This window comes from Bufo bufo, chromosome 1 (genome assembly GCF_905171765.1).
Source record: "Bufo bufo chromosome 1, aBufBuf1.1, whole genome shotgun sequence".
Taxonomy (NCBI): domain Eukaryota; kingdom Metazoa; phylum Chordata; class Amphibia; order Anura; family Bufonidae; genus Bufo; species Bufo bufo.
The window spans coordinates 227,245,656-227,272,787 of NC_053389.1; the positions used below are offsets into that span (position 1 = coordinate 227,245,656).

General features: G+C 45.3%; 1 protein-coding gene across 2 annotated transcripts; it reads left to right on the plus strand.

Annotated features, from left to right (window-relative positions):
* The first annotated feature begins 254 nt into the window (after positions 1–254).
* On the plus strand, positions 255–27,132 carry IPO8 (importin 8). 2 transcript variants are annotated; one of them, XM_040436080.1, is made up of 25 exons: positions 255–465; positions 2,542–2,623; positions 8,345–8,501; positions 8,593–8,751; positions 9,885–10,041; positions 11,227–11,316; positions 11,673–11,767; positions 13,269–13,353; positions 13,765–13,899; positions 14,839–14,938; positions 15,037–15,113; positions 15,187–15,303; positions 15,791–15,880; positions 16,231–16,396; positions 16,486–16,646; positions 17,751–17,876; positions 18,005–18,071; positions 18,417–18,542; positions 19,396–19,493; positions 20,421–20,516; positions 22,561–22,781; positions 22,888–23,093; positions 24,053–24,247; positions 24,324–24,445; positions 26,525–27,132. In XM_040436080.1, the coding sequence occupies exons 1-24, from the start codon at positions 382–384 to the stop codon at positions 24,440–24,442; spliced, it is 3,009 nt and encodes a 1,002-aa protein (XP_040292014.1). In that variant the 5' UTR covers positions 255–381; the 3' UTR covers positions 24,443–24,445; positions 26,525–27,132. The 2 variants fall into 2 exon arrangements, with proteins under 2 accessions (XP_040292014.1, XP_040292005.1); XM_040436071.1 differs by having other exon boundaries at positions 256–465; positions 24,324–24,434; positions 26,525–27,131.

Consider the following 27,132-nt stretch of genomic DNA (forward strand, 5'->3'; position numbering starts at 1 on the left):
CATTTTCTCATTTCATCAGATCCTCCAATTGAGTCTGTTCTGTAGAGGAGACTAGAATGGAGGTTCTCTGAGCAGCTCCTGGTAGATCCGTCTAGATTGGAGCTGCTGTAGGGACTGGGAGGACCTGTCTGTCACAAAGATTTCATGCACACACGAGCCCGTACAAATTGAGCCACAAGCCGATCCGTACTAACTGTCCCTCGCGTCACTCCCTACTGTTCTTTATGGCATGGCGCTCGTCTTACATTTTGCGTTCCATGCAGTGTTATTGTCTGTCATTTTGCGACAGCCGGAAATGAAGGCAGACAGATGAAGCGCTCCTGCTTTACGGCCGTGTGAACCCGTTTAGATTCCAACTGTTGTTGTCTATTCGGGTTCGTCATGGATCCGAACCGCATTATCCAGGCCCTGCGGGGTACCATCGACCCCAAGATGCGCCTGGCGGCTGAGACTGAGCTCAACCAGGTGAGAAGGAGGGCAGTGCACCCCTCATGGATAAAAATCTCCTGCCCCAAAACATTGCAAATAATTGCCTGACAAGGGAGGAAGATCTTATTTCCTGAGTTTGTGGGGGACAATAAGTCAGTGACACATGACTGTAAAGCCTGGGGCAAGGGATTTGCATAATTATCTCATCTTGTGACTTTTGTGCCACTGGAGTGACATAATGTGATGATGCCTGAGGCTGCACCCATGTGCTGCCAGTCCTTTGAGGCACCCAGTTGTATGACATGGGCAGGGGATGGATAGGTTTCCAGCTGCCCGAAAGGTTGGCTATCTACTACCACGGTGGGCACGTCGTCATGCACTGGGCAAGTAACTGGTGGGATGCTGCTAGGCTCATGATGGCGGCTATCAGTATGGTGGGTCATGATGGCTGCTGGCGGCTATCAGTATGGTGGGTCATGATGGCTGCTGGCGGCTATCAGTATGGTGGCTCATGATGGCTGCTGGCGGCTATCAGTATGGTGGCTCATGATGGCTGCTGGCGGCTATCAGTATGGTGGCTCATGATGGCTGCTGGCGGCTATCAGTATGGTGGCTCATGATGGCTGCTGGCGGCTATCAGTATGGTGGCTCATGATGGCTGCTGGCGGCTATCAGTATGGTGGCTCATGCTGGCGGCTATCAGTACGGTGGGTCATGACGGCTGCTGGCGGCTATCAGTATGGTGGGTCATGATGGCTGCTGGCGGCTATCAGTATGGTGGCTCATGATGGCTGCTGGCGGCTATCAGTATGGTGGCTCATGCTGGCGGCTATCAGTATGGTGGGTCATGATGGCTGCTGGCGGCTATCAGTATGGTGGGTCATGACGGCTGCTGGCGGCTATCAGTATGGTGGGTCATGACGGCTGCTGGCGGCTATCAGTATGGTGGCTCATGACGGCTGCTGGCGGCTATCAGTATGGTGGCTCATGATGGCTGCTGGCGGCTATCAGTATGGTGGATCATGACGGCTGCTGGCGGCTATCAGTATGGTGGCTCATGACGGCTGCTGGCGGCTATCAGTATGGTGGCTCATGACGGCTGCTGGCGGCTATCAGTATGGTGGCTCATGACGGCTGCTGGCGGCTATCAGTATGGTGGATCATGACGGCTGCTGGCGGCTATCAGTATGGTGGATCATGAAGGCTGCTGGCGGCTATCAGTATGGTGGATCATGACGGCTGCTGGCGGCTATCAGTCTGGTGGCTCATGACGGCTGCTGGCGGCTATCAGTATGGTGGCTCATGACGGCTGCTGGCGGCTATCAGTATGGTGGCTCATGACGGCTGCTGGCGGCTATCAGTATGGTGGATCATGACGGCTGCTGGCGGCTATCAGTATGGTGGATCATGAAGGCTGCTGGCGGCTATCAGTATGGTGGATCATGACTGCTGCTGGCGGCTATCAGTATGGTGGCTCATGACGGCTGCTGGCGGCTATCAGTATGGTGGATCATGACGGCTGCTGGCGGCTATCAGTATGGTGGATCATGACGGCTGCTGGCGGCTATCAGTATGGTGGATCATGAAGGCTGCTGGCGGCTATCAGTATGGTGGATCATGACTGCTGCTGGCGGCTATCAGTATGGTGGCTCATGACGGCTGCTGGCGGCTATCAGTATGGTGGCTCATGACGGCTGCTGGCGGCTATCAGTATGGTGGATCATGACGGCTGCTGGCGGCTATCAGTATGGTGGATCATGACGGCTGCTGGCGGCTATCAGTATGGTGGCTCATGACGGCTGCTGGCGGCTATCAGTATGGTGGATCATGACTGCTGCTGGCGGCTATCAGTATGGTGGCTCATGACGGCTGCTGGCGGCTATCAGTATGGTGGCTCATGACGGCTGCTGGCGGCTATCAGTATGGTGGATCATGACTGCTGCTGGCGGCTATCAGTATGGTGGCTCATGACGGCTGCTGGCGGCTATCAGTATGTGCCAATGTTTTCTGTCCCGGGAATAATCTCAGGGAAGAGGCTGATATCAGGAGTCATATATGTGAGGTAATTATATGAGGCCATCACGCTGTTTTGTCTTTTCACTTCTCTTCCAGTCCTACAAGATCATCAGCTTTGCGCCAACCCTGCTGCAGATCATTGTGTCTGATGAGGTGGAGTTCCCTGTACGCCAGGCAGGTGAGTTGCCAGCTTTCTTTCTTGCATATCCACATGCGGCCTGACAAGTGGCGCTGTAATGTGTTTCGTTCCAGAGCTTAGGACACGGCCATATGTCTGGGTATCTTCATGCAGTTTTGGACGCCAAAACCAGAAGTGACTTTAAATATGAGGAGAAGTCGTATCTGTCCTTTTATTACTTTCTCTCCTTTTATGATCCACTCCTTATTTTTGGCTTCCAAAACCGCATCACGAAACCTGAATGTGTGGCCATACTCTTAAAGGGGTTGTCACTTCAGCAAGTGGCATTTATTATGTAGAGAAAGTTAATATAAGGCACTTACTAATGTATTGTCATTGTCCATATTGCCTCCTTTACATTATACACTGCTCGTCTCCAGGAGTTATGACAACCGCTGCGGTGCAGATGTGAGGTTGCCGGCATGGGAACTGCTGCGCATGCATGCCTATGTGAGCTCCCACGGTCCTGGCCTCCAGCGGGGCCAGTGCTTTTTCCTATAGTGTGTAAGCACGACCACCGCTGATGGATTGCACAGTGGTCTGTAACCATAGAAACGAGCAGTGTATAATGTGATGGAAAAATGAGTCCAGCCAGCAAAGGGTCATTCACTCATGCCACAGGGGGAACAAGATTTGACAAATGTACACTTTGCTTTTTTCTTCTGTGAGGCAATTGACCTGATGTGCGGATTTTGAAACCTGCAGCATGGTAATATGGAGATCACAATACATTAGTAAGTGCCTTGTGCGCAGCGGTTTTAGTCCGTATGTTTGCCGGGTTGCGTCCGAATCTCCGCCGGTCCCCATTATAGTTAATAGGTCCAGTGGGTATCAGGTAGCGTCCAGCAGTGCCAGATCCAGACATCTCCGGCAGGCTGCTCCCTGCCAGAGGTGTATAACGCTGGTGTGAAGCTAGCCTCGTCAGTGGAGGACAAAGCTGCATTTCCATGCAGCAATCACCCCCACTGTGTAGGGAGGAGCAATGTCCTAATGCTCATCCTCATACAGATTCATTGTTCACACAGCACAATCTTTAGGTGTCCACATAAACGATGATTTCACCCAATCAACGAGCATTTTCCTTGTTCAGCTGGTGATTTGCGGCACCTTTACATGGCCGATTATTGGGAATGATTGTTCGTACTAACATTCATTCCCAATAATCAGACCGACAATTGCCCTGTGCAGTAAAGATAATCATTAGGCTTATATAGCACACGTTACCTGTAGGGCTCATGCACACGACCGTAGCCTGTTTTACGTCCAGCACATTGCAGATCCGCAAATCACAGATACCAGCCGTGTGCGTTCTGCGTTTTGCAGAATATAGCACTCTGTCCTCTATAGAACAGTCCTATCCTTGTCCGTAAAATGTTCTAATGTTTTGCGGGCGCAACAAAACGGACAGATGCAGACAGCACGAAGTGTGCTGTGCGCATCTTTTGCGGTCCCATTGAGATGAATAGGTCTACATCTAACCTTCACAAAATGCGGATCAGCTATGGACAAAAAACAGTCGTGTGCATGAACCCTTAAGCATCCTTTTCCATTTTCTATAGAAAAAGTTGAGTCACTTCATTACTTATCTTGAATTATCCTTCATATTTTTAGTGCATGTATCCACAGCTGCACTCAGTATTCTGCTGGTGGAGTCCCTGTGTACATACATTACATTACTTATCCTGTACTGATCCTGAGTTACATCCTGTATTATACTCCAGAGCAGCACTCACTATTCTGCTGGTGGATCTGCAAAAAAAGGGGGTTAGTCAGCACCTCCCAGTGCGCAGGTGCACGCTGCCATGGCAAAATCCTAGAGGAAGACAATGCAGCAGCACCCTGCAAATCAGATAAAGTACAACAATGCCATAGTCACAGAAATAATGATTACAAAAATGATGGTGCTAATGCTACACTTATATATAAAGTGAGATGCTTGGCCAAAGCATTTTGTACAAAACCATCTGAGCCCGTCTGCCGAACGTCAAGGCGATCTCTGTTAGACGGGTCCTAACACTAAATACTACCTGTTATGCGCCATAATGACCGCCATAAAATCCAGGGAGTGTTGGATCCACATGCATGTTGGATCCACTCTGCCCTTTTCCATTTTTTGTGCCATAATGGCCTCCATTACAAAAGATGCAGGTACCAACATGCATGCTGAGCCCACTCTATACCTTTCCTGGTGCTAGACAGCTTCCTGATTTTAGGCTGATTTTAATTATTTTCTGTATAAAGCTGTAGCCTGCTCTCACTCCCTGAATTTTATGGCGGTCATTATGGCGCATAACAGGTAGTATTTAGTGTTAGGACCCGTCTAACAGAGATCGCCTTGACGTTCGGCAGACGGGCTCAGATGGTTTTGTACAAAATGCTTTGGCCAAGCATCTCACTTTATATATAAGTGTAGCATTAGCACCATAATTTTTGTAATCATTATTTCTGTGACTATGGCATTGTTGCACTTTATCTGATTTGCAGGGTGCTGCTGCATTGTTTTATTTTTTTCCTATTCTGCTGGTGGAGTCACTGTGTACATACTATCCTGTACTGATCCTGAGTTACATCCTGTATTATACTCCAGAGTAGAGTTGTTGCGATACCAAAATTTTGATTCGGTTTCGATACCATAAAAAAGTATTGCGATACTCGATACCATTCGATACCACGCGAAAAAAATAAAACAAAAAATGGTGAATGCACGTGCAGATTTTTTAAAATATTTTAATAGTTTGGACTTTTCGGACGCAGCGCTATGTAATATGTTTATTTATTTATTGTTTTATATATTTTATATGTAAAATTGGGAAAGGGGGGATTTAAACTTAATATTTTAGGGTACTTTCACACTAGCGTTTTTTTCTTTTCCGGCATAGAGTTCCGTCAGAGGGGCTATATACCGGAAAATAACTGATTAGGTATATCCCCACGCATTCTGAATGCAGAGCAATCCGTTCAGGATGCATCAGGATGTCTTCAGTTCAGTCATTTTGACTGATCAGGCAAAAGATAAAACTGCAGCATGCTACGGTTTTATCTCTGGCGAAAAAAACTGAAGACTTGCCGGAATGCCGGATCCGGCATTTTTCCCCATAGGAATGTATTAGTGCATGTGCGCATTCAAAATACTGGATCCGTACTTCCGGTCAGCGCATGCGCAGACCAGTAAAAATGGTGTAAAAAGATACAAGATGGATCCGTCTGTCTGCATGACAAGCGGAGAGACGGATCCGTTCTTGCAATGCATTTGTGAGATGGATCCGCATCCGGATGCGTCTCACAAATGCTTTCAGTCACATCCAGATCGGCGGATCCGGCAGGCAGTTCCGACGACGGAACTGCTTGCCGGATCACACTGCCGCAAGTGTGAAAGTAGCCTTAGGCCTCTTTCAGACTGGCGTCACGTTTTGGCTCCGGATACTTCCCGGGTGCATTGCGGCAAACCTGCGCGGGTAGGTACGCAATTACAGTGCACTGCGCCACCAATGTTTATTATTTTGGGGTGGGGGGGCGCACTGCACCACCAATATTTATTATACTGGGGTGTTGGGGGGGGGGGGGGGGGAGCACACTGCGCCACCAATGTTTATTATACTGGGGTGTTGGGGGGGGGGGGGGGCGCACTGCGCCGCCAATGTTTATTATACTGGGGGGGGGGGGGCGCACTGCGCCACTAATGAAGATAACTGACCTGTTAACACAAGTACAGGAGGCGGGTGCTGGAATCAAATAGCCGGCACCCAACCTCTATGACAGGGAGCTGCGATCCGCTGCAGTTAACCCCTTAGGTGCCGCACCTAAGGGGTTAACTGCTGCTGATCGCAGCTTCCTGTCAGAGTCAGGGTGCCGGCTATGCGATTCTGCTGCCGGCACCTGCCTCCTGTATTAAAAGTTAAAGACGACCTTATATGGGTTCGGAATTTGTTAAGCAGCAAGCTACACAGAGCGGCACCCAGGGATGTCCCAGCACTTACTATTATTCCTGGGCGCCGCTCCGTTCGCCCGCTGTGCGCCTGTGCCCCATTACAGTCTCCTGCAGTCCTGCTCCATATGCTAATTACTATCGGAGCAATGGGGAGGAGACAGCAGCTTCTCTAGTGGGCGTTCCTTCTCCCTGCGCTGTGATTGGACAGCGCTACAGCCAGGGGAGAAGGAACGCCCACTAGAGAAGCTGATGTCTCCTCCCCATTGCTCCGATAGTAATTAGCATATGGAGCAGGAGAGGAGACAGTAATGGGGCACTGCGGGCGAACGGAGCGGCGCACAGGAATAATAGTAAGTGCTGGGACATCCCTGGGCGCCGCTCTGTGTAGGAAAAGTCCTACCATTGGTGGCGCAGTGCGCCCGCCCCTCTTTCCGTTCATTGGAGGCAGCAGCACAGGGGGGAGAATAGTGAATACAGCTCTGGAATATAATACAGGATGTAACTCAGGATCAGTACAGGATAAATAATGTAATGTATGCACACAGTGACTCCACCAGCCAAATAGTGAGTGCAGCTCTGGAGTATTTTAGAGGATGTAACTCTTAATCAGTACAGGATGAGTAATGTATGTGCACAGTGACTGATTTTTATATATATCCTAACTTTTACTTGATGAAAGAGATCAAGTAAGCTATTGATTTAGTTCACTTACTTTGTTTATCCTGTACTGATCCTGAGTTACATCCTGTATTATACTCCAGAGCTGCACTCACTATTCTGCTGGTAGAGTCACTGTGTACATACATTACTTAGGCTACTTTCACACTTGCGGCAGAGTGATCCGGCAAAACGTATGCCAACTGATGGGATTTGTAAGACTGATCAGGATCCTGATCAGTCTTAAAAATGCCTGGTCAGTTAAAAAAATGCATTGAAATGCCGAATCCGTCTTTCCAGTGTCATCCGGCAAAACGGATCCGGCATTTATTTATTTTCACCTTTTTTTTCGGTCTGTGCAGACCGGAAGTATGGATCCGGTATTCCGGTATTTTGAATGCCAGATCCGGCACTAATAAATTCCTATGGGGAAAAATGCTGGCATTCCGGCAAGTCTTCAGTTTTTTTTGCCGTAGATAAAACCGTAACATGCTGTGGTTTTATCTTTTGCCTGATCAGTCAAAATGACTGAACTGAAGACATCCTGATGCATCCTGAACGGATTACTCTCCATTCAGAATGCACAGGGATATAACTGATCAGTTCTTTTTCGGCATTGAGCCCTTTTGACGGAACTCTGTGCCGGAAAAGAAAAACGCTCGTGTGAAAGTACCCTTATCCTGTACTGATCCTGAGTTACATCCTGTATTGTATTCCAGAGCTGCACTCACTATTCTGCTGGTGCAGTCACCGTGTACATACATTATTTAGCCTGTACTGATCCTTAGTTACATCCTGTATTATACTCCAGAGCTGCACTCACTATTCTGATGGTGGAGCACTGTGTACATATTACTTAAGTAATGTAATGTATGTACATAGTGACTCCACCAGCAGAATAGTGAGTGCAGCTCTGGAGTATAATACAGGATGCAACTCAGGATCAGTACAGGATAGTTAATAAAATAGTAAGTGGTGAGTGCAGCTCTGAGGTACACAAAGTGAATCTTGTCATTTATGGCTGCATCATTCAGAGAATGATTACAAAGAGCAGTGCAGTCTCTTCTGTTGGCTCATCTCATTGTTTTCTGACGTTGACCTCTGCTGCTTATGTCTGTTCCTTTTACTTGTGACAGCGGCAATCTACCTGAAGAACATGGTGACTCAGTACTGGCCAGACAGGGAACCCATGGTAGGTGAAATCGTATTCCCATTCAACATCCATGAAAATGATCGTCACCAGATCCGGGAAAACATAGTGGAGGGCATCATCCGCTCCCCTGACCTTGTGAGGTATGGAGCGCTGCAGTTTGGTGGATTCTGTGGTTACTGATGTGGAAATTTAGCTTGGACTTCAGGAAATAACCTTGTTTTATGTCCCCAGGGCTCAACTGACGCTCTGCTTACGTGTCATCATTAAGCATGACTTCCCTGGGCGCTGGACTGGAGTGGTTGAAAAGATCGGCTTCTATCTGCAGTCATCAAACTCAGGGAGCTGGCTGGGCAGCTTGCTGTGTCTCTACCAGCTGGTGAAGACATACGAGTGAGGAATTAATGAATGATGGCTACTGAATGTGAAGGGCAAGGCTGAGACGTGGAGAGCATTGAGCGGACGTCAGGAAAGAGCAGGAGTAATGTGACAGCACGGAGGGCATTTAGCGCTTTGTAATAGGGAAGGGAATAGGGAGTGCGGAAAAGTTAAAAATGTAGTAGATAAAACTGAGTAGCGTGTAATATATAGGATAGAGGAAGATGAATGAAAAATAGATACCGTAAGATGAGAGCGTAGATAATAGGAATAAACGGAATAGGCAGCACAGAGTATAATAATAAAGAAGAATGTAGGGAGTACTGAGTAGTTTAGCAGAGGAGAGAGTAGGGATTACTAAAAAAGTTGAGAATGGGGAAATACTGAGTAGTATAATAAAGTAGACAGTAGGGATCTCTAAAAAGGAGATTGTGGAGATTACTGAGTAGTGTAATAAAGTAGGGATCACTAATAAAAGAGAGAATGGGAAGTACTGAATAGTGTAATATAGGAGAGATTAGATAGCACTGAGACGTATACTAGAAGAAAGAATGGGGACACTGAGTAGTGATATACAAAGGAGAATGGGGACACTAGTGTACTAGAGGAGAGAGTAGGGAGCACTGAACATTGTACTAACGGAGGGAGTATTGAGAAGTGTAGTGGAGGAGAGAGTAGGGAGCACTAGTGTAGTGGAGGAGAGAGTAGGGAGCACTAGTGTAGTGGAGGAGAGAGTAGGGAGCACTAGTGTAGTGGAGGAGAGAGTAGGGAGCACTAGTGTAGTGGAGGAGAGAGTAGGGAGCACTAGTGTAGTGGAGGAGAGAGTAGGGAGCACTAGTGTAGTGGAGGAGAGAGTAGGGAGCACTAGTGTACATTGTACTATAGGAGGGAGTAGGGAGCACTAGTGTACATTGTACTATAGGAGGGAGTAGGGAGCACTAGTGTACATTGTACTATAGGAGGGAGTAGGGAGCACTAGTGTACATTGTACTATAGGAGGGAGTAGGGAGCACTAGTGTACATTGTACTATAGGAGGGAGTAGGGAGCACTGTGCAGTGTAGTCTTCTATCTATAACGTAGCTGAGTGGTTATCAGTTCTTGAAACTGTGACTTCTTGTGTTCCATCTATTCTTTGACTGCCTTCTAGGTACAAGAAGGCTGATGAGCGGACGCCCCTCATTGCCGCCATGCAGATGTTCCTACCCCGTCTCCAGCAACAGATAGTTCATCTGCTTCCAGATCCCACTCACTACTCTGTACTGATTCAGAAGCAGATCCTAAAGATCTTCTATGCCCTCATTCAGGTGGGTGAACAAATTTTACTGGATCCCCAGCGGCTTTTGGGATATTTGGCTTGTGGGTGAAATTTCAGGTTGAACCTAAAATGTACTCTAACCTTTGCAGGTGAACTTAATGTGACCTTGTCCAACTGTTCAGTGTTTCAGTACTTTTTGCACAACTTGCTGTTCTCAAACAAGGAGCCTAACAGCTAAATTCACAACAGGTGTTTGATCCATGAATCGCCCAAAAATTTTCCAGGTTTAATTAGAATTGGTATTTAAACAGTCCTCCTCATCATGCTGTTAACATTTTGACATCATGAGACCTAGACGACACTTAACAATTGATCAACAGTGCCTCGCACTGGCGAGGCTTCAAGCAGGATGTTCTCAGACGGAAGTGTCACAGAGTGGCATCAGCAGGTTGCAACAGAGATACAGATACAGAGAGACTGGAAGAGTCACAGAAAGGCATAGAATTGGGCAGGTGTGCCTAGTCAATACAGAACTGCCCTACACTTTGTGACTGGTACAGTGACAAGCCCATACTACTTGAATAACATCATTAATAGATATATTAATCAGCACTGGCAATAATGGCAAACCTTCGCAAAGGATAGGTGCAAGCCCAAAGGGGAGCTTTTGGGGAGCTGTAACCATAGTGATTCTCACTAAGCTTTCCTAGAAGCATATAGAGCTGGTCATTGACTAAATAATGTATTACCCGCACCATAAGACCACAGATCCCGTGTCTTCTTCTGCCGACACTGAGCGTTGTGCTGTGACCTGACCTCTCACAGCAGCAGGTCATAGTGCATGCTTACGCTATTTGACGTCAGGTCACACACAGCACAGCGTGCATCGCCAGCAGACGACCAGGGAGTGGTGCGTACAGCCAGCAGAAGGAGCGGTGCAGTACTGCTGTGTTCTAGTTAGAGCTTCCATAATAGAAACGTCCACTGGTATTCACTTCAAAAAGCGCAGTGCCATTTTCCTACATTGTTTGGGGGGGGAGGGAAGTTTGTCTTATGGAGCCGGAAACACAGTAGTTTTTTTACACTCTGTAATGATGTAGACTTGAGACTTGTATTTACTGGCGATGTCTTGAGTTTTGGGAGCATATGTATTAAACACTTTTACATTGGGCATTATTGTGGTCACCCATGTTCTCAGTGAACAGTATACTCACTCACTTGAATGTATCTGCAGTACTCTCTGCCGCTCCAGCTAGTGAACAATCAGATGATGACTCAATGGATGGGAATATTTAGCAGCATCGCTGATCGGGATGTACCACCGGTAAGTGTCCTCTGCCAGGACCCCTTCCATTTCAGGATCAGCTGACATCAGCCGAAGCATGATGGTCCATTCATTGGTCCATTTGTATAATGCCCAGATGAACCGGGTCCGCAAGAGCTAGAGCTTGTCTTTTACAGTCCTTCTGACCAATAATGTATTGATCATCTAAGTTGGGGACGCCCATTTTAAAACATTCATATGGTTTTAATAGGTTTTCTAAACTAAACCTTTTGACTCGGCACCAGACTCCCAGACCTGTTTGTTTTAGTAAATACTATGTATATATTTCCTCCTGGAAATGTATGAATAAAGTGACAATTGGGTATTAACCATTTTCTTTGCCGTTTTGCCTTCAGGAAACCATGCAGGTGGATGAAGATGATCGTCCAGAGCTGGTGTGGTGGAAGTGTAAGAAGTGGGCCCTCCATATCATCACGCGCCTTTTCGAGCGGTAACGTTATTGATTGTGTTATAACAGATCAGCCCTGTAATAAGGAGCTCATCCTACTAATCATGATTCACATTGCTCGGGTCTAGGAAGTTAGGATGCAGGCTGTTTTATGAAGGGTAATTACACTGGAAAGGCATTTAAGACTTTTAAGGCTTGTTAATTACAGAGGTTGCTCTAACCAATCCTTAGAACAAGAGATCCCAACCCCCTGTTTATTTTCTCAGAAGACTGGCTGTGCACCTCCAATCTCCATAGAGTTGAATGGGTGCAAAAGAAGAAGCTAAGTGTGAGTCCATTTATCTCTTAGGAGATTAGGCACTTGGTTCTTTAATTTTTGGGATTGGGAAGGATCCAGAGGTCAGACTACCAGTTACTGTGATCTGCTCAAGTATTTCCAGTCCCTCCCTTTACAAGGGTAATCCAGCCCATAATATTGATGAACTATGATCAGGATAGGTCATCAATATCTGATCGGCGGGGGTCCCACACCCAGCACCCCTGCCGATCACCTGTGGGAGGAGGACGCAACACTCCATGCGAGCACCCCTTCCTCATCCTCACACCACGTCTTGTCTCCAATGAAGTGGTGGCGTAGTGTAATCACAGGCACCATTTTGATTCACTTGAAGGGAGCAAGTGCCTGTATTACACTGCACTTCTGAGAAGAGGAAGTGGCGCTCGCACGGAGCGCCGCCTCCTCTTCAAACAGCTGGTCGGCGGGGGTGTCGGACCTCCGCTGATCAGATATTGATGACAAACAAGCATTTTCTCACTTGTTTAATCACCGGACATATGTACAGCGGGCAATGTCCAGGAATGTACATTCATACAGCTGCTTGTTGTCCCGTGTATTAGGAACTTTAACAATGGACTACTGTGAAGAGATCTGTAACATGTTGAGCATGATGACTATCATACTGTGAGGGTGCACCCCTTGTAGGTTTGTGGTTTTCCTTAGTCTTCAGCTGGCCTTTCTCCGCCTTTGTTCACATGCAAAAGATCAGACTGTTTCATAGGTACAAATCTGCTGACAGATGGCCTTTAACTGTGCTATCTAACAGGTTAATAGCAGTTTGAGATGCAGCACATATATGTGCAGTATATACAGCATTATTACCTCCAGCAGCATCTCATCATGTCTGTCAGTGTAGAATCTTAGATTGTTCTCCCTATCTCCCCTGAATGTGCTGCATTTGTAATTTTTTTTTGTTTTACAGTTAACTTTATTAACAACATGACAACATCACCTAGAGACAGGCAGCCATTTTACTGATCACCTGGAAACAGGCAGCCATGTAAACACGCATACAGTGAAGTGCTTGTTGTAATAGCCACAATGGTTACCACCATTAGTCCTATGTAGCTATCCCATAGAGGTGTCCGTTGTGCTGACCCAGCACATATGTTATGTAATCGTACTGAATGTTAGTAACGTCACCATGGATCTTGCTTATTTACCTTGTCATTATTACCCACTTACTGAAGTTTTTTTTCTCTTTAGGTATGGCAGCCCTGGGAGCGTGACAAAAGAATATATTGAATTCTCTGAATTCTTTCTGAAGACTTACGCTGTTGGGGTTCTGCAGGTAAAGGGTCCACTTGGCTGATATACTAATAAACAGAGATTAATGTGAAAAAAAAATCTAGATTTACTGTGCAATCTATTGTTCCCTGTTATCAGCCACTGTATCACCTGGCTCCTGTATCTCCTGAAACACTGACATCCTGCTGTGTGACTGTTATCATCCACTCTTTTTATAAATGCTGCTGCGCTGTTATAATGTGTATCATTAGGGTGTTTACTCCGTATTTGCGTCTGCAGTGTTAAAGAACGTAAAGAAAATACTGACACATGGACATAAGCGCATATTGTGCAGTTCATGTGAAATGTCCTTAGGTCTCGAATATCATCTTTAGACTTCTGACACATTTAATGGTGGTAGCAGGTTACAGACTGATCTGAGGATATTGACTTGGGTTGTGTGTTACTTCTCCAGGTTCTTCTGAAAGTCTTAGAACTTCACAGACAGAAGCAGTATGTGGCCCCTCGAGTTCTACAGCAGACCCTAAACTACCTGAATCTAGGTGTCTCTCATGCTGTCACATGGAAGATGCTAAAGCCAAGCATGCAGGTGAGATCTAGATAACATGTGAATGACCAGTATAAAGTCCTATTATCCCTGAATACTCGGCAAAATGTGGGGGGTGTATAAAGCATACTGCATAAGTGTTATGTAATGCATATTTAAAGGGGTTATACAACCCCTAAAATGCCTCCCCTACTGCACAGGGCCCTCACACTAATTGTACTTACCTTGCTCCCTGGCTCCCACATCGCTTCTGCCGATGCCAAGGAGGCTCGTCCCTGTCATGGCCTGCTATTGGCTGCTCCCCCCCATCACCGGATATTTTCATCTGCACAACGGGGAGATGCAGCGGCGGCTGTGTGGGTGTCGGAAGCTGCACGGGAGCTGGGGAGCCAAGTAAGTAGAATCGGTGTGAGGGGCCCGGGCAGTAGGGGAGGCATTTTAGTGGTTGCATAACCCCTAAGTATGTGTTCCCCTTTAAAAACTATTATACTCTAGATACATTATGTTATTTATCCTGTAATGATCCTGAGTTACATCCTGTGTTATACTCCAGAGCTGTACTCGCTATTCTGCTGGTGGAGTCACTGTGTACATACATTACATTACTTGCACTGATCCTGAACTACATCCTGTATTATACTCCAGAGCTGTACTCACTATTCTGCTGGAGGAGTCACTGTATACCAGCAGAATAGTGAGTACAGCTCTGGAATATAATACAGGATGTAATTCAGGATCAGTACAGGATAAGTAATGTAATGTATGTACACAGTGACTCCACCAGCCGAATAGTGAGTGCAGCTCTGGAGTATTTTAGAGGATGCAACTCTTAATCAGTACAGGATAAGTAATGTATGTGCACAGTGAATGCTTTTTATATACTTCCTGACTATTATTTGATGAAAGAGATCAAGTAAGCTTTTGATTTAGTTCACTTAAATCCATAAGTTAGTAGATTTGTTGTGACTCACTTTCTCCTAGAGCATTTCCGAGGAAGTTATTTTCCCTCTTATGTGCTATAAAGATGAAGATGAGGACTTGTGGCAGGATGACCCCTATGAGTACATCCGCATGAAGTTTGGTAAGACTTGTGCACCAGCCCCCTCTCATTGTCTCGTCAGAACAACCTTCATATTATGTCGACTATCACATACTACCCTAACACGAGCTCCTCTTTAGATGTGTTTGAAGATTACATATCTCCTGCTACAGCAGCTCAGAATTTTCTCTTTACGGCCTCCAAGAAGAGGAAAGAGGTGAGATACGACCGTGCAGAACATTTCCATCAATTGTAACCGTGAAGAATTACTAATTGTGTCTCTGTTGTAGGTCCTCCCAAAGATGATGAACTTCTGCTACCAGATCCTCACCATATCCTCTGTAGACCCTCGTAAAATAGATGGGGCTTTACATGTTTTGGGGTCCTTAGCAGACATTTTATTGAAGGTAATGGTTGTCTGGCCTTAGATCCCTTTTAAATGGGTTAGTACAAATTCCCCTCCTATAGACGATACTTACCCGATTCTCGGCACCTGCATCCCTCCGGATCCATGCACGGCCACCACTCCATCTTCCCGTCACACAGATCAAAATATCCGGCGATGAAGGAGCAGCCAATAGCAGGCCGCGACGGTGATGAGCCTCCCTAGCGTCGCCTACGTATTGTCTCTAGGAGGGGCCTGGGTATTTTAGGGTGTATTTGTACTATTGGATAACCCCTTTAATTTAAGATGCCCTTATAAAGAGAAATTAGGGGTTGCGGCCCCCTCAGACAGTCATAAGTGCAAGTTACCCGCACAGACACGTATTTTACCATATATTGAAGCCTCTTGTTGGCCCTTCAGTTGCACCTACTAACTTAGCTATAGTGGGGCAGCGTAGAATAACAACTAGTGTAGCCTTTATGTAATAAAATGTATATAATCTCTTACAGAAATCTGTCTACAAGGATCAGATGGAAATGTTCATTCAGAATCATGTTTTTCCCCTGTTTTTGTCAGAGCTGGGCTATATCCGAGCACGGGTAAGTCTGCTGAAATATGGGGTACAGCCATTCCTTCCATTAAAATTATCCATCCATCATATACAAATTACACAATGTTATTGATGTCACTGTCTTCTGAATTTGTGTTGTAATATCTTTCATTTCGTCACGTCACCCTCTCACCGTTTCATGTATACATCGCACAGTCCTGTATTCCAGTATCCTATCCTTGTATTCCTTCCTCTTCCAGGTTTATTTTTTCCTTTTTATCCTATGTCGCCTTTCTTCCGCTCTGTCTTCCATTATCTTTATCCACCCCATCAGATGTAGAGTTTTATTTTTATTTTTTTTCCTCCTATACGTAACCTTTTTCTCTCTTTTTCGGCCAGTGTTGTTGGGTGCTTCACTCATTCTGTACACTAAAATTTCACAACGAGCTGAACCTCAGAAATGCTGTAGAGCTGGCCAAGAAAAGCCTGCTAGAGGATAAGGAGCTGCCGGTGAAAGTCGAGGCCGCCATCGCCATGCAGACATTAATAAGCAACCAAGGTGCAGGTAAGGGCAATCACTGTGTCTAATAAGTCATAATAGACACTGTAGAGAGTCGGGTTCAAAAGCCGAACTAATGTCCCTGCATCTCGCAGCTAAAGAGTACATGAGGCCGTACATCCGATCCGTCATGCAAGAACTTCTACATATCGTCAGAGAGACCGAAAATGACGACCTAACCAATGTCATTCAGAAGATGATCTGCGAGTATAGCCAGGAGGTGGCACCCATTGCAGTCGACATGACCAGGCACCTGGTAACTGACGATTTTAAAAAGGATTTTGGGAAGTTTTGGCTTACTAAGTAAAGATATACAACTATCGGACTTAAAGGGGTATTCCGGTGGTTTGAAGTTATTCCCTATCCATAGGATAGAGGATAACAGATTGGTCGGTACTCCTACTGCCCATACACATTACAGCCCCCCTTAAATGAACGGACCGGTCGATTTCCCATGCGTGTGGCCGCTCCATTTGTTTTCATGGGAGTTCTGGAGATAGCAGAGTACAGTGCTCATCTCCGGAATAACCATAGAAATGAAAGGAATGGCCTCACACATGCCTGACTGGCAGCTGAGTTTAATTACGGGGGGCTACAGTGGGTACAGGTCCTCATTCTCGTGATCGACCCCCACCCATCTAATAGTAATCCACTATCCTGTGGATAGGGGAGGGGATAACTTCAAGCAACCAGAATACCCCTTTAGAGGGGTTGTCTCATGCTGAACACTAGCTCGCTGTTTCAGCAGCTCCCATTGCGAGTTTGGGAAATGGCGTAGCTTTGTTACACTATGTCCCTATCTCTTATGCACCTCACTGGGAGCTACTCAAACAGGGAGCGCTGGTGCGCTGTGCTGTTTCCTGGACGCGTGGTGGTCGAAACTGTCTCATGTCACCTTAGCAGCAAGATGAGACAACCCCCCTTAAATGTTAGAACCATAGGCCCCTGTCTTGCCACCAGTACAGCTCTGGCCCATCCGGGCATGGACTTCAAGACTTCTGAAGATGTCCACGAAAACTTTACCAGCAGATTCTTTAAGTCCTGTAAGTTGCAAGATGGGCCTCCATGTATAAGTCGTATTTCTCGGCACATTCCACAGGTTTTTCGGTCATTTTGAGATATGAGGTATTTGAAGGCCAAGTCACCACCTTCTACTTTTTGCTCAGTCTGTGACTACAGGTAGCTCAGGTTTTCTGCTTCTGGTTGTAAGGTTAAACATTCCCAATCACTGACAGAAAGCAGAATCTTGAAAATGGCAAAGAATTGAAAAACAAAGTATATTTGAAATTAGCATTTTCAGTAGTAAATATTTCCTGTGGTTTTTATAGTTTCTATACCTGGCACATTGTACTTTTTATAGGCAGAAATCTTTGTAAAAGTGCTGCAGAGTGAGGAATATGAAGAAGTAGAAGACAAGACTGTGATGGCGTTGGGAATCCTGCACACCATTGACATTGTCTTGACAGTTGTAGAAGATCACAAAGAAGTAAGTTTCCACGTTATGCTCATAGTTCTCCTCGCCAGGTTTCGTTAAAAAAGTATACAGTATATTACTATATATAATATAATATATTATATTATTATCATTATTATTATTATTTATTTATTTTATAGGTGAAGGAGCAACTGGAAGGAATATGTCTGCAGATTGTGGGCCTTGTGCTCCAGAAACATATTATAGGTATTATTTCTAGATAAACATGGGCTTAAAAAACATGAACTTAAATCGCAAGCTATTCATCATCATATAATACAAATAAATTATATATGATGTGACTCCACTTATTATGAAGATAAGATATATAAACTGTAATGACGTCATTGAGGAGAAAAGTCCTTGCAGGACTGAACCTAAATCTCATATCATGTGGAGAAATCCGAGGAACTGACAGTCTGTGTCAAAACAGCCCTGTAAGAGGGATCGGTCAGATCTGTTCTACTCTCCTTTAATGTGGCATTAGATCAAGTTTTACATGGCTTTCTACCCCCTAGCTTAGCCCCTCTGTCCTATCCTTTTCTTTTGCAGAATTCTACGAGGAGATTCTGTCCCTGGCTTACAGCCTCACCAACCAGACCATTTCACCACAAATGTGGCAGCTCCTTGGGATCTTGTTTGAAGTCTTTCAGAGGGACTGCTATGAGTATTTTACAGGTTCGGATTCTCATTGACTTCATTATATGTCTTATTGAACATCTGCCCCTTCTGCTGTCAACTCCATGTTTCTCAAAGTCTGCAGATGTCAGCACCACTCCCATAGACTTGAAAAAAGCTGCATCACCCTTAAGGCCCTTTTACATGGTCTTAGGATCAGGGCAATTAGTGGGTATGAGCAACTGTTTCCCATAATTGACCAATGTAAATGTACTGATGATCACGCTTGTACATGGAGTGATCGCATATTTTATTCAGCACATAAAATCATCATTTGTCAGCACTCTGTGTAAACTATGAATTGATGAGGAGGAATGATCACGGTAGCGATCGCTCCTTCCCGTACAGAGCGGATGATTGTTGCATGTAAATGCAGCTATCATCTTCACTCATGATCGTGAAATAATTGGGAATGTTTATTTCGTCTCCGACAATTGCCTGGGCATTGGCCCATGAAAAAAAAGCATTTAGGGGGTCGTTTATTAAGACCAGTGTTTTAGACGCCGGTCGTAATAAAGCCCCTGCATTGGCGGTGGATCCACCAGAGTTATGAATAGGTGCTGACCTTTACATAACTTGAGCACATCCATCGCCGGTGTAAATGTAAGACAGCTTCCGAGCTATCTTACATTTAGACCGTTTTCTAGAAGAAAATGATGAATGAGACGGCCTGCTGACCTGTCACACCCACTTTTTTAGACCTGCCATGAGCGGGGAGAAGTCGCAGATGGCTGAGCTGCCATCTGCACCTGAAATAAGCCTAAAATAGGTGTATTTCAGTATAATAAATGACCACCTTAGTTTGTGAGTCATTTAAAATAATTGTAGTGATAGCGTGTCTTCTTTGCTGCAGATATGATGCCGCTACTGCACAACTACATTACTGTAGATACAGAGACCCTGCTGTCAAACCCCAAGCACCTGGAGATTATTTACACTATGTGTAAGAAGGTAAGATGGTAACAGGGGGGCGACCATACATGGGTGCATTTGTCAACACTATTGCCAGTAAAGTATGTGCCCAGTCCTGGTTTGCAAATTCACACAATTTCTAGCAACCTTTTGCTCCATAAGAAAACATTGAGGTTGTGTGAATAAAAAATTTGCAGCTGACTGTACTGTATGTCCCTTACGCTACATGCACACGAATGTTGTTTGTTTCCGTGTCCGTACCGTTTTTTGTTTGTTTACGGATAGGATGCGGACCCATTCATTTCAATGGGTCCGCAAAAAATGCAGACAGCACCGTGTGCTGTCCGCATCAGTATGTCCGTTCCGTAGCCCCACCAAAAAATAGAACATGTCCTACTCTTGTCCCTTTTAGGCATTGTTACAATGGATCCGCAAAAATGGATGGCATACAGATTTTTTCTGGATCCAATTTGCGGACCGCAAAACACATACGGTCGTGTGCATGTAGCCTTAAAAGGACTCTCCCATGATTAATGTAATGAAAACCATATAGAACATGGTCATCTCTTTCTAACAAGCTTAGAACCAGCTCTGTACCTCACATGGATCCAGAGATCTCGCTATTCATTGCTTCAGTTTTTCTGCTAGATTTATTTCAAGCTGGCAGCTTAGGGGCATGCACTTTCCAAGGAGGGGTGTCCTTTCTGCTGCAGCTGGTGGCAGTTGAAGGATGGAACTGAGCATGTGCTTCCATCTCAGTGAGCAGGACAGAGAAATTAAAGGAAAAGAGCAAACAGCAGGTGGCGCTATACAAATAGATTTCTGTGAATAACTCAGTGGCTATACAAAATGTTTAATTACATGCAATTACAAAAGTATTCAGGTGCTTGTTTGAAAAATGTAGAATATTTTTCGTGGGGCAACCCCTTTAAATAACCAGTGTCCCAATAACTATACTTTCTCCAGGTGCTGATGGGAGATGCTGGTGAAGATGCCGAGTGTCATGCAGCCAAGCTTCTGGAGGTCATCATTCTGCAGTGTAAAGGAAGAGGGATCGACCAGGTAACTTGGAATAGGATTGTTTGTCTGGCTCAGGTTTACATTGTGAAGGTTTTTCATGATATTGTTTTATTACATTATTATCTGCACATATATATTTTTTCTCTTGTGGACAGAGAGCAGCCTGTTATGCCCCATTAACACATCAGTGTTCGGTCAGTGATTTCCATCAGTGATTTCAAGCCAAAACCAGGTGCGGCTCTAAACACAGAACAGGAGCAGATCTTTCCCTTATACCTTATGTGTAGCCTCCACTCCTGGTTTTTGGCTCACTGATAGAAATCACTGACCAAAACATTGATGTGTGAATGAGTCTTTAGACAGTGTCTGGTAGAGAAGTCTAGGAAGAGAGGGGAGGGGGAGGAGCGGAGAGCTGCAGTTAGAAAGTGAAGTTGGCCATACACAAGATAACTGTCTCCTGATCCTCACATGCATGTGTAAGTAATGGGGAGAGGGTAGAAAGTCGCTGCTAGATACCTCTGGCAGTGGCTTATCTCCTGAGAGAAAATAGATCTGGTTGAAATCCAGTGTGCCGATCCTTATCTCCTCCAACAATCTGCCACTTCTCCCCGCTCAAGACAAGTCTAAAACAGAGGGCGGAAAAGGGAACGGATTGGCAGGCCTTTCTCATTTACCATTTTCTACGCCTGTTTCAGACGTAGAAAAAGGTCTAAATGTAAGACAGCTTGGACGCTGTCTTACATTTAGAACTGGTGGAGGACGACTCCTCTTCTCATAACGCCTGCGGGTCCACCGCCAGCTTAGGGGTTTATTAAGACCGGTGTCTAAAATGCTGGTCTTAAAAGAATGTGCCCCTATGTGCTTGACCAGAATTGTCAGGTTCAGCCAATGCACATATGTATGGCCAACTGCTCTGTACTTCTGTATAATGTCTTCCATGTTCTGCTGCTTCTCTGTACATGAGAGGTACTCTATGGGAGACATCATAGTAGCTAGTCTCCACCCAGTAGCTCAGGGCCATGAGAATTATGCCTCATTCACACGTCAGTGTTTTCCATCAGTGATTTTGAGCCAAAAGCAGGTGTTGCTCTAAACACAGAACAGGAGCAGATCTTTCCCTTATTTCCCTCTGTTATAGGAGCAGAAGAATAAAAATAATGAAAGTGCTGGATTCTACACATAACTGAACGCAACAGACCCTAAAAAATCCCATTGACTATAATAGGATCTGTTCAGTTTTCATTTGGGAGAACATTTTTTTTAATAGAGAAAGAAGTCCTGAATGTAGGATTTTTCTCCTCGCTATTTTTGACGAGCTCTGTGATGGAGGCCCCGAAAGAAGCCTCCAACACAGATGTGAACATAGCCCTATTCTGAGTTATCGAATAGCTGCTTTAGATGCTGCTATCTCCTGAATGGTAGCAGCTAGAAATATGCAACTGGTCTTGTTTGAAAGCTGACATTCCAGGCTTTCTTTTTTCCAAATTCTTTCCAAATGACAGCTAAAGTCCAAGCAACAGAGGAGAAATCACTGTTAGAAATCGAGTCGGGAATAATCGCGTGTAAAACCTGTTTTTACTATCACTTTCAGCTGCATTCTATCAGTGATATCTTCCCCTGTACTGAACATATTGCTGTCATTCTGGAATTGTCTGAAAGCTTTCAGCTTTGTCAGCTTTCAAACAAGACCAGTTGCATGTTTCTAGCTGCTACCATTCAGGAGATAGCAGCATCTAAAACAGCCCTCTCCTTCCAGTTAGCTACTTTTCCCACTGCTGGAGCTGGACTGGGGCAAAACAGTTAGGTGGTTAATGCTATTAGGATCCTTTAGAAAATGCGCGCTAGTGTTCACATGATGACCCACAAAGGCCAATCAGAAGGCAAGAAGGGGCTTAGAATGCTCACAAGCTGTAATGACTCCACTCTGTAGACTCTGAATGCGTCTGTGAGTTGCATCTTGAATCCTGAAGGATTTGCATTCGCTTTTGAGGGACCATTTAGTTGATGGCACCTTCTCCAATTTGAAGGAATCTGGCCTAATGACAGCTGCTCAGAAGTAACCTGTAACATGTCTTTGTTTTTTCAGTGTATCCCGCTCTTCGTAGAAGCTGTGCTGGAACGCTTAACGCGAGGTGTTAAATCCAGCGAGCTGCGCACTATGTGTCTTCAGGTGGTCATCGCTTCTCTGTACTATAATCCACCACTTCTCTTGAATACTCTGGAACAGATCCGATTCCCCCACAGCTCAGAACCCATCACAGCGCAGTTCGTCAATCAGTGGGTCAACGACACTGACTGCTTCCTGGGGCAAGTTCTCCTAACTTATATAGCTTACAACCACTGGCAACCAGTGTAATGCATGGTGCTATGAAATTTAGGGTATGTACATGGTAATAGCTGTATTTACCTGCAGGCTTCATGACCGAAAGATTTGTATAATCGGCCTCAGCATCCTCATGGAGCTTCCTAGCAGACCCCCTTCAGTAAATGCTGTTGCCTCAGTCATTGTGCCTTCCATTCTCCTCCTGTTCCTTGGACTGAGGCAAGTGTGCTCGCATCGGGACCATCCAGATAGGCGGTCTTCGTCTCGTGCCACCAAAACTGAAACTGAGGAAAACGGTAAATGCATCACAATCTGTTACACACACTGGGATTTCCTCCATGTGGATGTCATTCAGAATATTTAGCTGGTTAGAAATTGGCAAAGCCATCAACATCACTATTTTGAGTATGTTGACATGTCTTTTCCTCGTTTATAAGGCTATGTTCATCTTTGGGGGCAATTTCTTTTTTATTATTGCATTGTACTCCTTTTGAGCTAAAAGTAATTTTTTCAATTGGTCTTCATTACAAATATCGAACTTTTTTTTCTATACATAGCTGAGATGCCCTAGAAGCAGCCTCTGGATTTTCTCTCTTTTCCGTCACTTTGGGGAGCTGACGGACTCCTTATCTCTGCTCTCTGACATTATAAACACTCACACTTATGGCTCAGTTCTTATCTTACTTATAAGGATGTGGCTTAAATAACTGTTTATGACCGCTTAGTAGTTTAGCGATAAGGGTTATTAGATGACCAGCAGAAAGTTAAAGTACCAGTCACACAGTTAGAAAAACAGTTAACCCTTTGTGATGGAACAGCTCAATATATTTAATAAAGGCCAATTGAAAATATGATTTATTTATTTTTTTACAAAAATTATTAAAATGCAATATTGCCTCCAAAAGCGTACATAGAATTTAACTTGTTGCCTCTATTGGACCCAGCGATCACATTGTCAGAGCTGCTGGGACTTATCAGAGAACTATAAAAATGTATTTAAAAAATGTATATATTTTGACACTTTGCCCCTAATGAAAAAAAGTGAGGGTTGTTTAACCAGACGGCTATAACCTACTTAATGTCTACACCTCACTGCAGTGGACTGAAGCCGGCGCACTGCTTGTGACATGCTGCGTGCTGCTGTACAGTGCGCTCTTCAGCCTCAGGTGTAATAAAGCCTGATCCTGTAACATTATAATAGGAATTTATAGCTAAAGTAGTAATCATCCAATACTGATGTCGATGTTCCATTTAGAGGAGATCCCAAGTGATGAGGAGGAATCCAGCAGCCAGGCAATGCAGGAGAATGCTGGGAAAGAGGAAGAGGAGGATGAAGATGAGGACTGGGATGATGAAGCCTTAGAAGAGACGGCACTGGAAGCGTTCAGCACACCCCTAGATTGTCAGGAGGCCCTGGATGAGTATCAGCTCTTTACAGACGCATTGCTGAGTAAGTGCCTGCAGTACATTGCTGTGATGCCTGCTTTATAAAGACCCTCAGAGACCTGACCCACTCTCATTCACAGGTGTGCAGAGCAGAGACCCTGTTTGGTATCACTCTCTGACAGCGACGCTCAGCAACGACCAGAAGAAACAGCTGCAGGAGATATACACGTTGTCGGAGCAGAGGAAGGCTGGTGAGTAACAGGTGACTGGATAAGAATCCTTTTTAAGCACGTAGCAGCCAATAAAAGTTAACTTTTGCCTGGAGAAGGAAACATATCGGTGTGGGCAGCGAGGTCAATACCTGGAATCCAGTATGAAGCACAGCACCTGCTTCAGTTGTCATAAGACTGTCACTTAGGGGGCATTCGCACGACCGTATGTATTTTGTGGCCCATAAAAGGCGTATTCGCAAAAAATACAGATAATGTGTGTGACATCCGGGTTTTTTTTCTGACCCATTGTAACAAGGTCTATTCTTTTCTTTGAATCGAATGTGGACCAAAAATATGGTTGTGTGAATGGGGTCTTAGGCTGCTTTCACATCTGCGTTCTCTTTTCCGTTCTTCTGCTCTGTTATAGGAGAAGAAGAATGGAAAGGACGGGTTCAGCACATAACTTAAGTTGAACGGAGCCTACAGACCCCATAGACTATAATGGGGTGCGGTAGGTTTCTGTTCAGGGGAAGGTTTTTGTAGCGGAGACAAAAGTTGAGCATGCAGGACTTTTATCTCCTCTACAAAATCGATCCCCTGAACAGAAACCTATCGGACCCCATTATAGTCTAAGGGATCTGTAGGCTCTGTTCTGCACAGTTATGTGCCGAATCCGCCCTTCCTGTTCTTCTGCTCCTGTAATATGTGAACTGGCGGCTCTTCTCCAGGCAGTGTTTGCGGTGAAGGTGATTGGAGCAGAGCCGCTGATTAATAGGGGCCAGGTGCAAAAACTACACGTCTATCCAAATCGGGTGCCCCTAAACCAGGGATGGCCAACCTGAGGCTCTCCAGCTGTTGCAAAACTAAAACTCCCAGCATGCCCAGACTGCCTACAGCTATCAGCCTCCAGCAGGGCATGGTGGGAGTTGTAGTTTTACAACAGCTGGAGAGCCACAGGTTGGCCATCCCTGCCCTAAACCCTAGTCTGTGCACCTGCTGCCATTCACCTTTATGGGTATCTTATAGACTACTGACTTGTGATACCTTGAGGTCTCTGCTATATGGCAGACTGCTGTGCGGTGCTCGGTGTAAACACTGTGAGGGACACGTCCACATAATATGTGTCTTTTTAAGCTTCTTGGCACTTTTCCGAAAGGCTGAGAGAGGGGGCGAGCTTTGCATCACCTGCCGCATTTACTATAACTTTCACCAGAAAGTGGCAGCAGATATAGCTGAAGTCTATGCCAGTCTGTAGCTGGCATAGATTTCCGTATCTGGCACAGGGCTGGGCAGAGATGTGCCTAATTTATTAAGAGGCGCATCTTTACCAGTGTAGGGAGATCAAGACTGGCGTATGAATGCATCAGTCTTGATAAATGTCCCTCTGTATCTCCCACAATGCACCACAGTGGAGCATACTCCGCAGAATCAGTAAGTAATTGTTGCATTCAGCCTGAGAGCCGACAAGAACCCTGCAGAATTTTCAGTGCCATGTGACTGGGGTTTTTTAGTTCTGCAACTTTCTAACATGCTTTGTGTTTTGTTTCCTCACCACCAGATTTCTGCTTGAAAACCCTACCTGATGATTTATTTCACACAGCTGAGGGTTTGCTGCAATTTCTTTCAAGTCTAGACAATCCTGTTTGAGCGAAACACCTTACACTGACACATTGTAACGCTTTGGCAGGACAGGAGTAGATTTATGTGGCTGTTGTAATTACCTCAGATTGTCTGGATTGAATATAGTTGCAGCAAATCTTCAGCTGTGAATTGTGTGAGTTCTAGGCAGGTTTTCAGTCTGTGAATGTAAGCAAGAATGCTCCTATTTACTGACAGCAACCAGAGATCTGGATGATGTAGAGCAGTGATGCCCAACCTGCGGTCCTCCAGCTGTTGCAAAACTACAAGTCCCAGCATGCCCTGATAGCTGTAGGCTGTCCAGGGATGATGGACGTTGTAGTTTTGCAACAGCTGGAGGGCCGCATGTCGGGCTTCCCTGATATAGAGGAATCAAAACACAAAGTAGAGAGCATTTCATTACAGGGTGGCATGTAATTTTATTCTAATGTATTGTGTGAGATATGTTAATATTTAGACATCAGACTAATCTGTAGTTTTCTCCCTCTCAGCGTCACAGAAGCTTGAACAGCAGCTGTCAGCGCAAACCGTCTGCACTTCCCATCTTGTAGGCCAGTGAAGAAGGACATTGGAAGGAACCCTGGGACATCTCCATTTACATATTTGTAAAGCCTATTGACATTGTGCAGAAGATGGGCAAGGCACTGGACCCATGACATGAGGAGATTGCCCGCCAAGTTCTGCACTATGAGTGTGTTGGAATAAAGGACAAGGGGGTGTTTGTTTCCCCCCCCCCCCCTAGGATTCAGGTAATTGTGCCACAGACTGAGGACTATCTGCAGCTAGAATCTCAGTTCTTATTCACTTTTACTCATTCCTCATATTTGCCACTGATCTGTGACAGACTGAAACACTGCAGCTCTTGCTCTTGATAACCTTGATGTGCTGCTAGCTCCACCCCCGAGGAGCAGGAAGATGGACTGAATTACATGTCTTTCAAGTCTAATTATTCATGCTAACACTGAAGGCCAGGCTTTTCCATCTTCGTCTTTAAATAAAGAAATGTGTTAATTCACAGAACAAACCCTAAGCCACTGATTTCCTGCAGAGGAACCTCTGAAAAATGGTTACACTCCTGAAGCATCTTAGTGCCATTCCT

What these genes read in the sequence shown, in the direction of transcription:
- IPO8 (XM_040436071.1), top strand. Translation starts at nt 382, where the DNA reads ATGGATCCGAACCGCATTATCCAGGCCCTGCGGGGTACCATCGACCCC. An exon ending in TCGACATGACCAGGCACCTG is followed by an intron (nt 16,647 to 17,750) that starts GTAACTGACGAT and finishes TACTTTTTATAG; the next exon opens with GCAGAAATCTTTGTAAAAGT. An exon ending in GTCGGAGCAGAGGAAGGCTG is followed by an intron (nt 24,435 to 26,524) that starts GTGAGTAACAGG and finishes TCTCCCTCTCAG; the next exon opens with CGTCACAGAAGCTTGAACAG.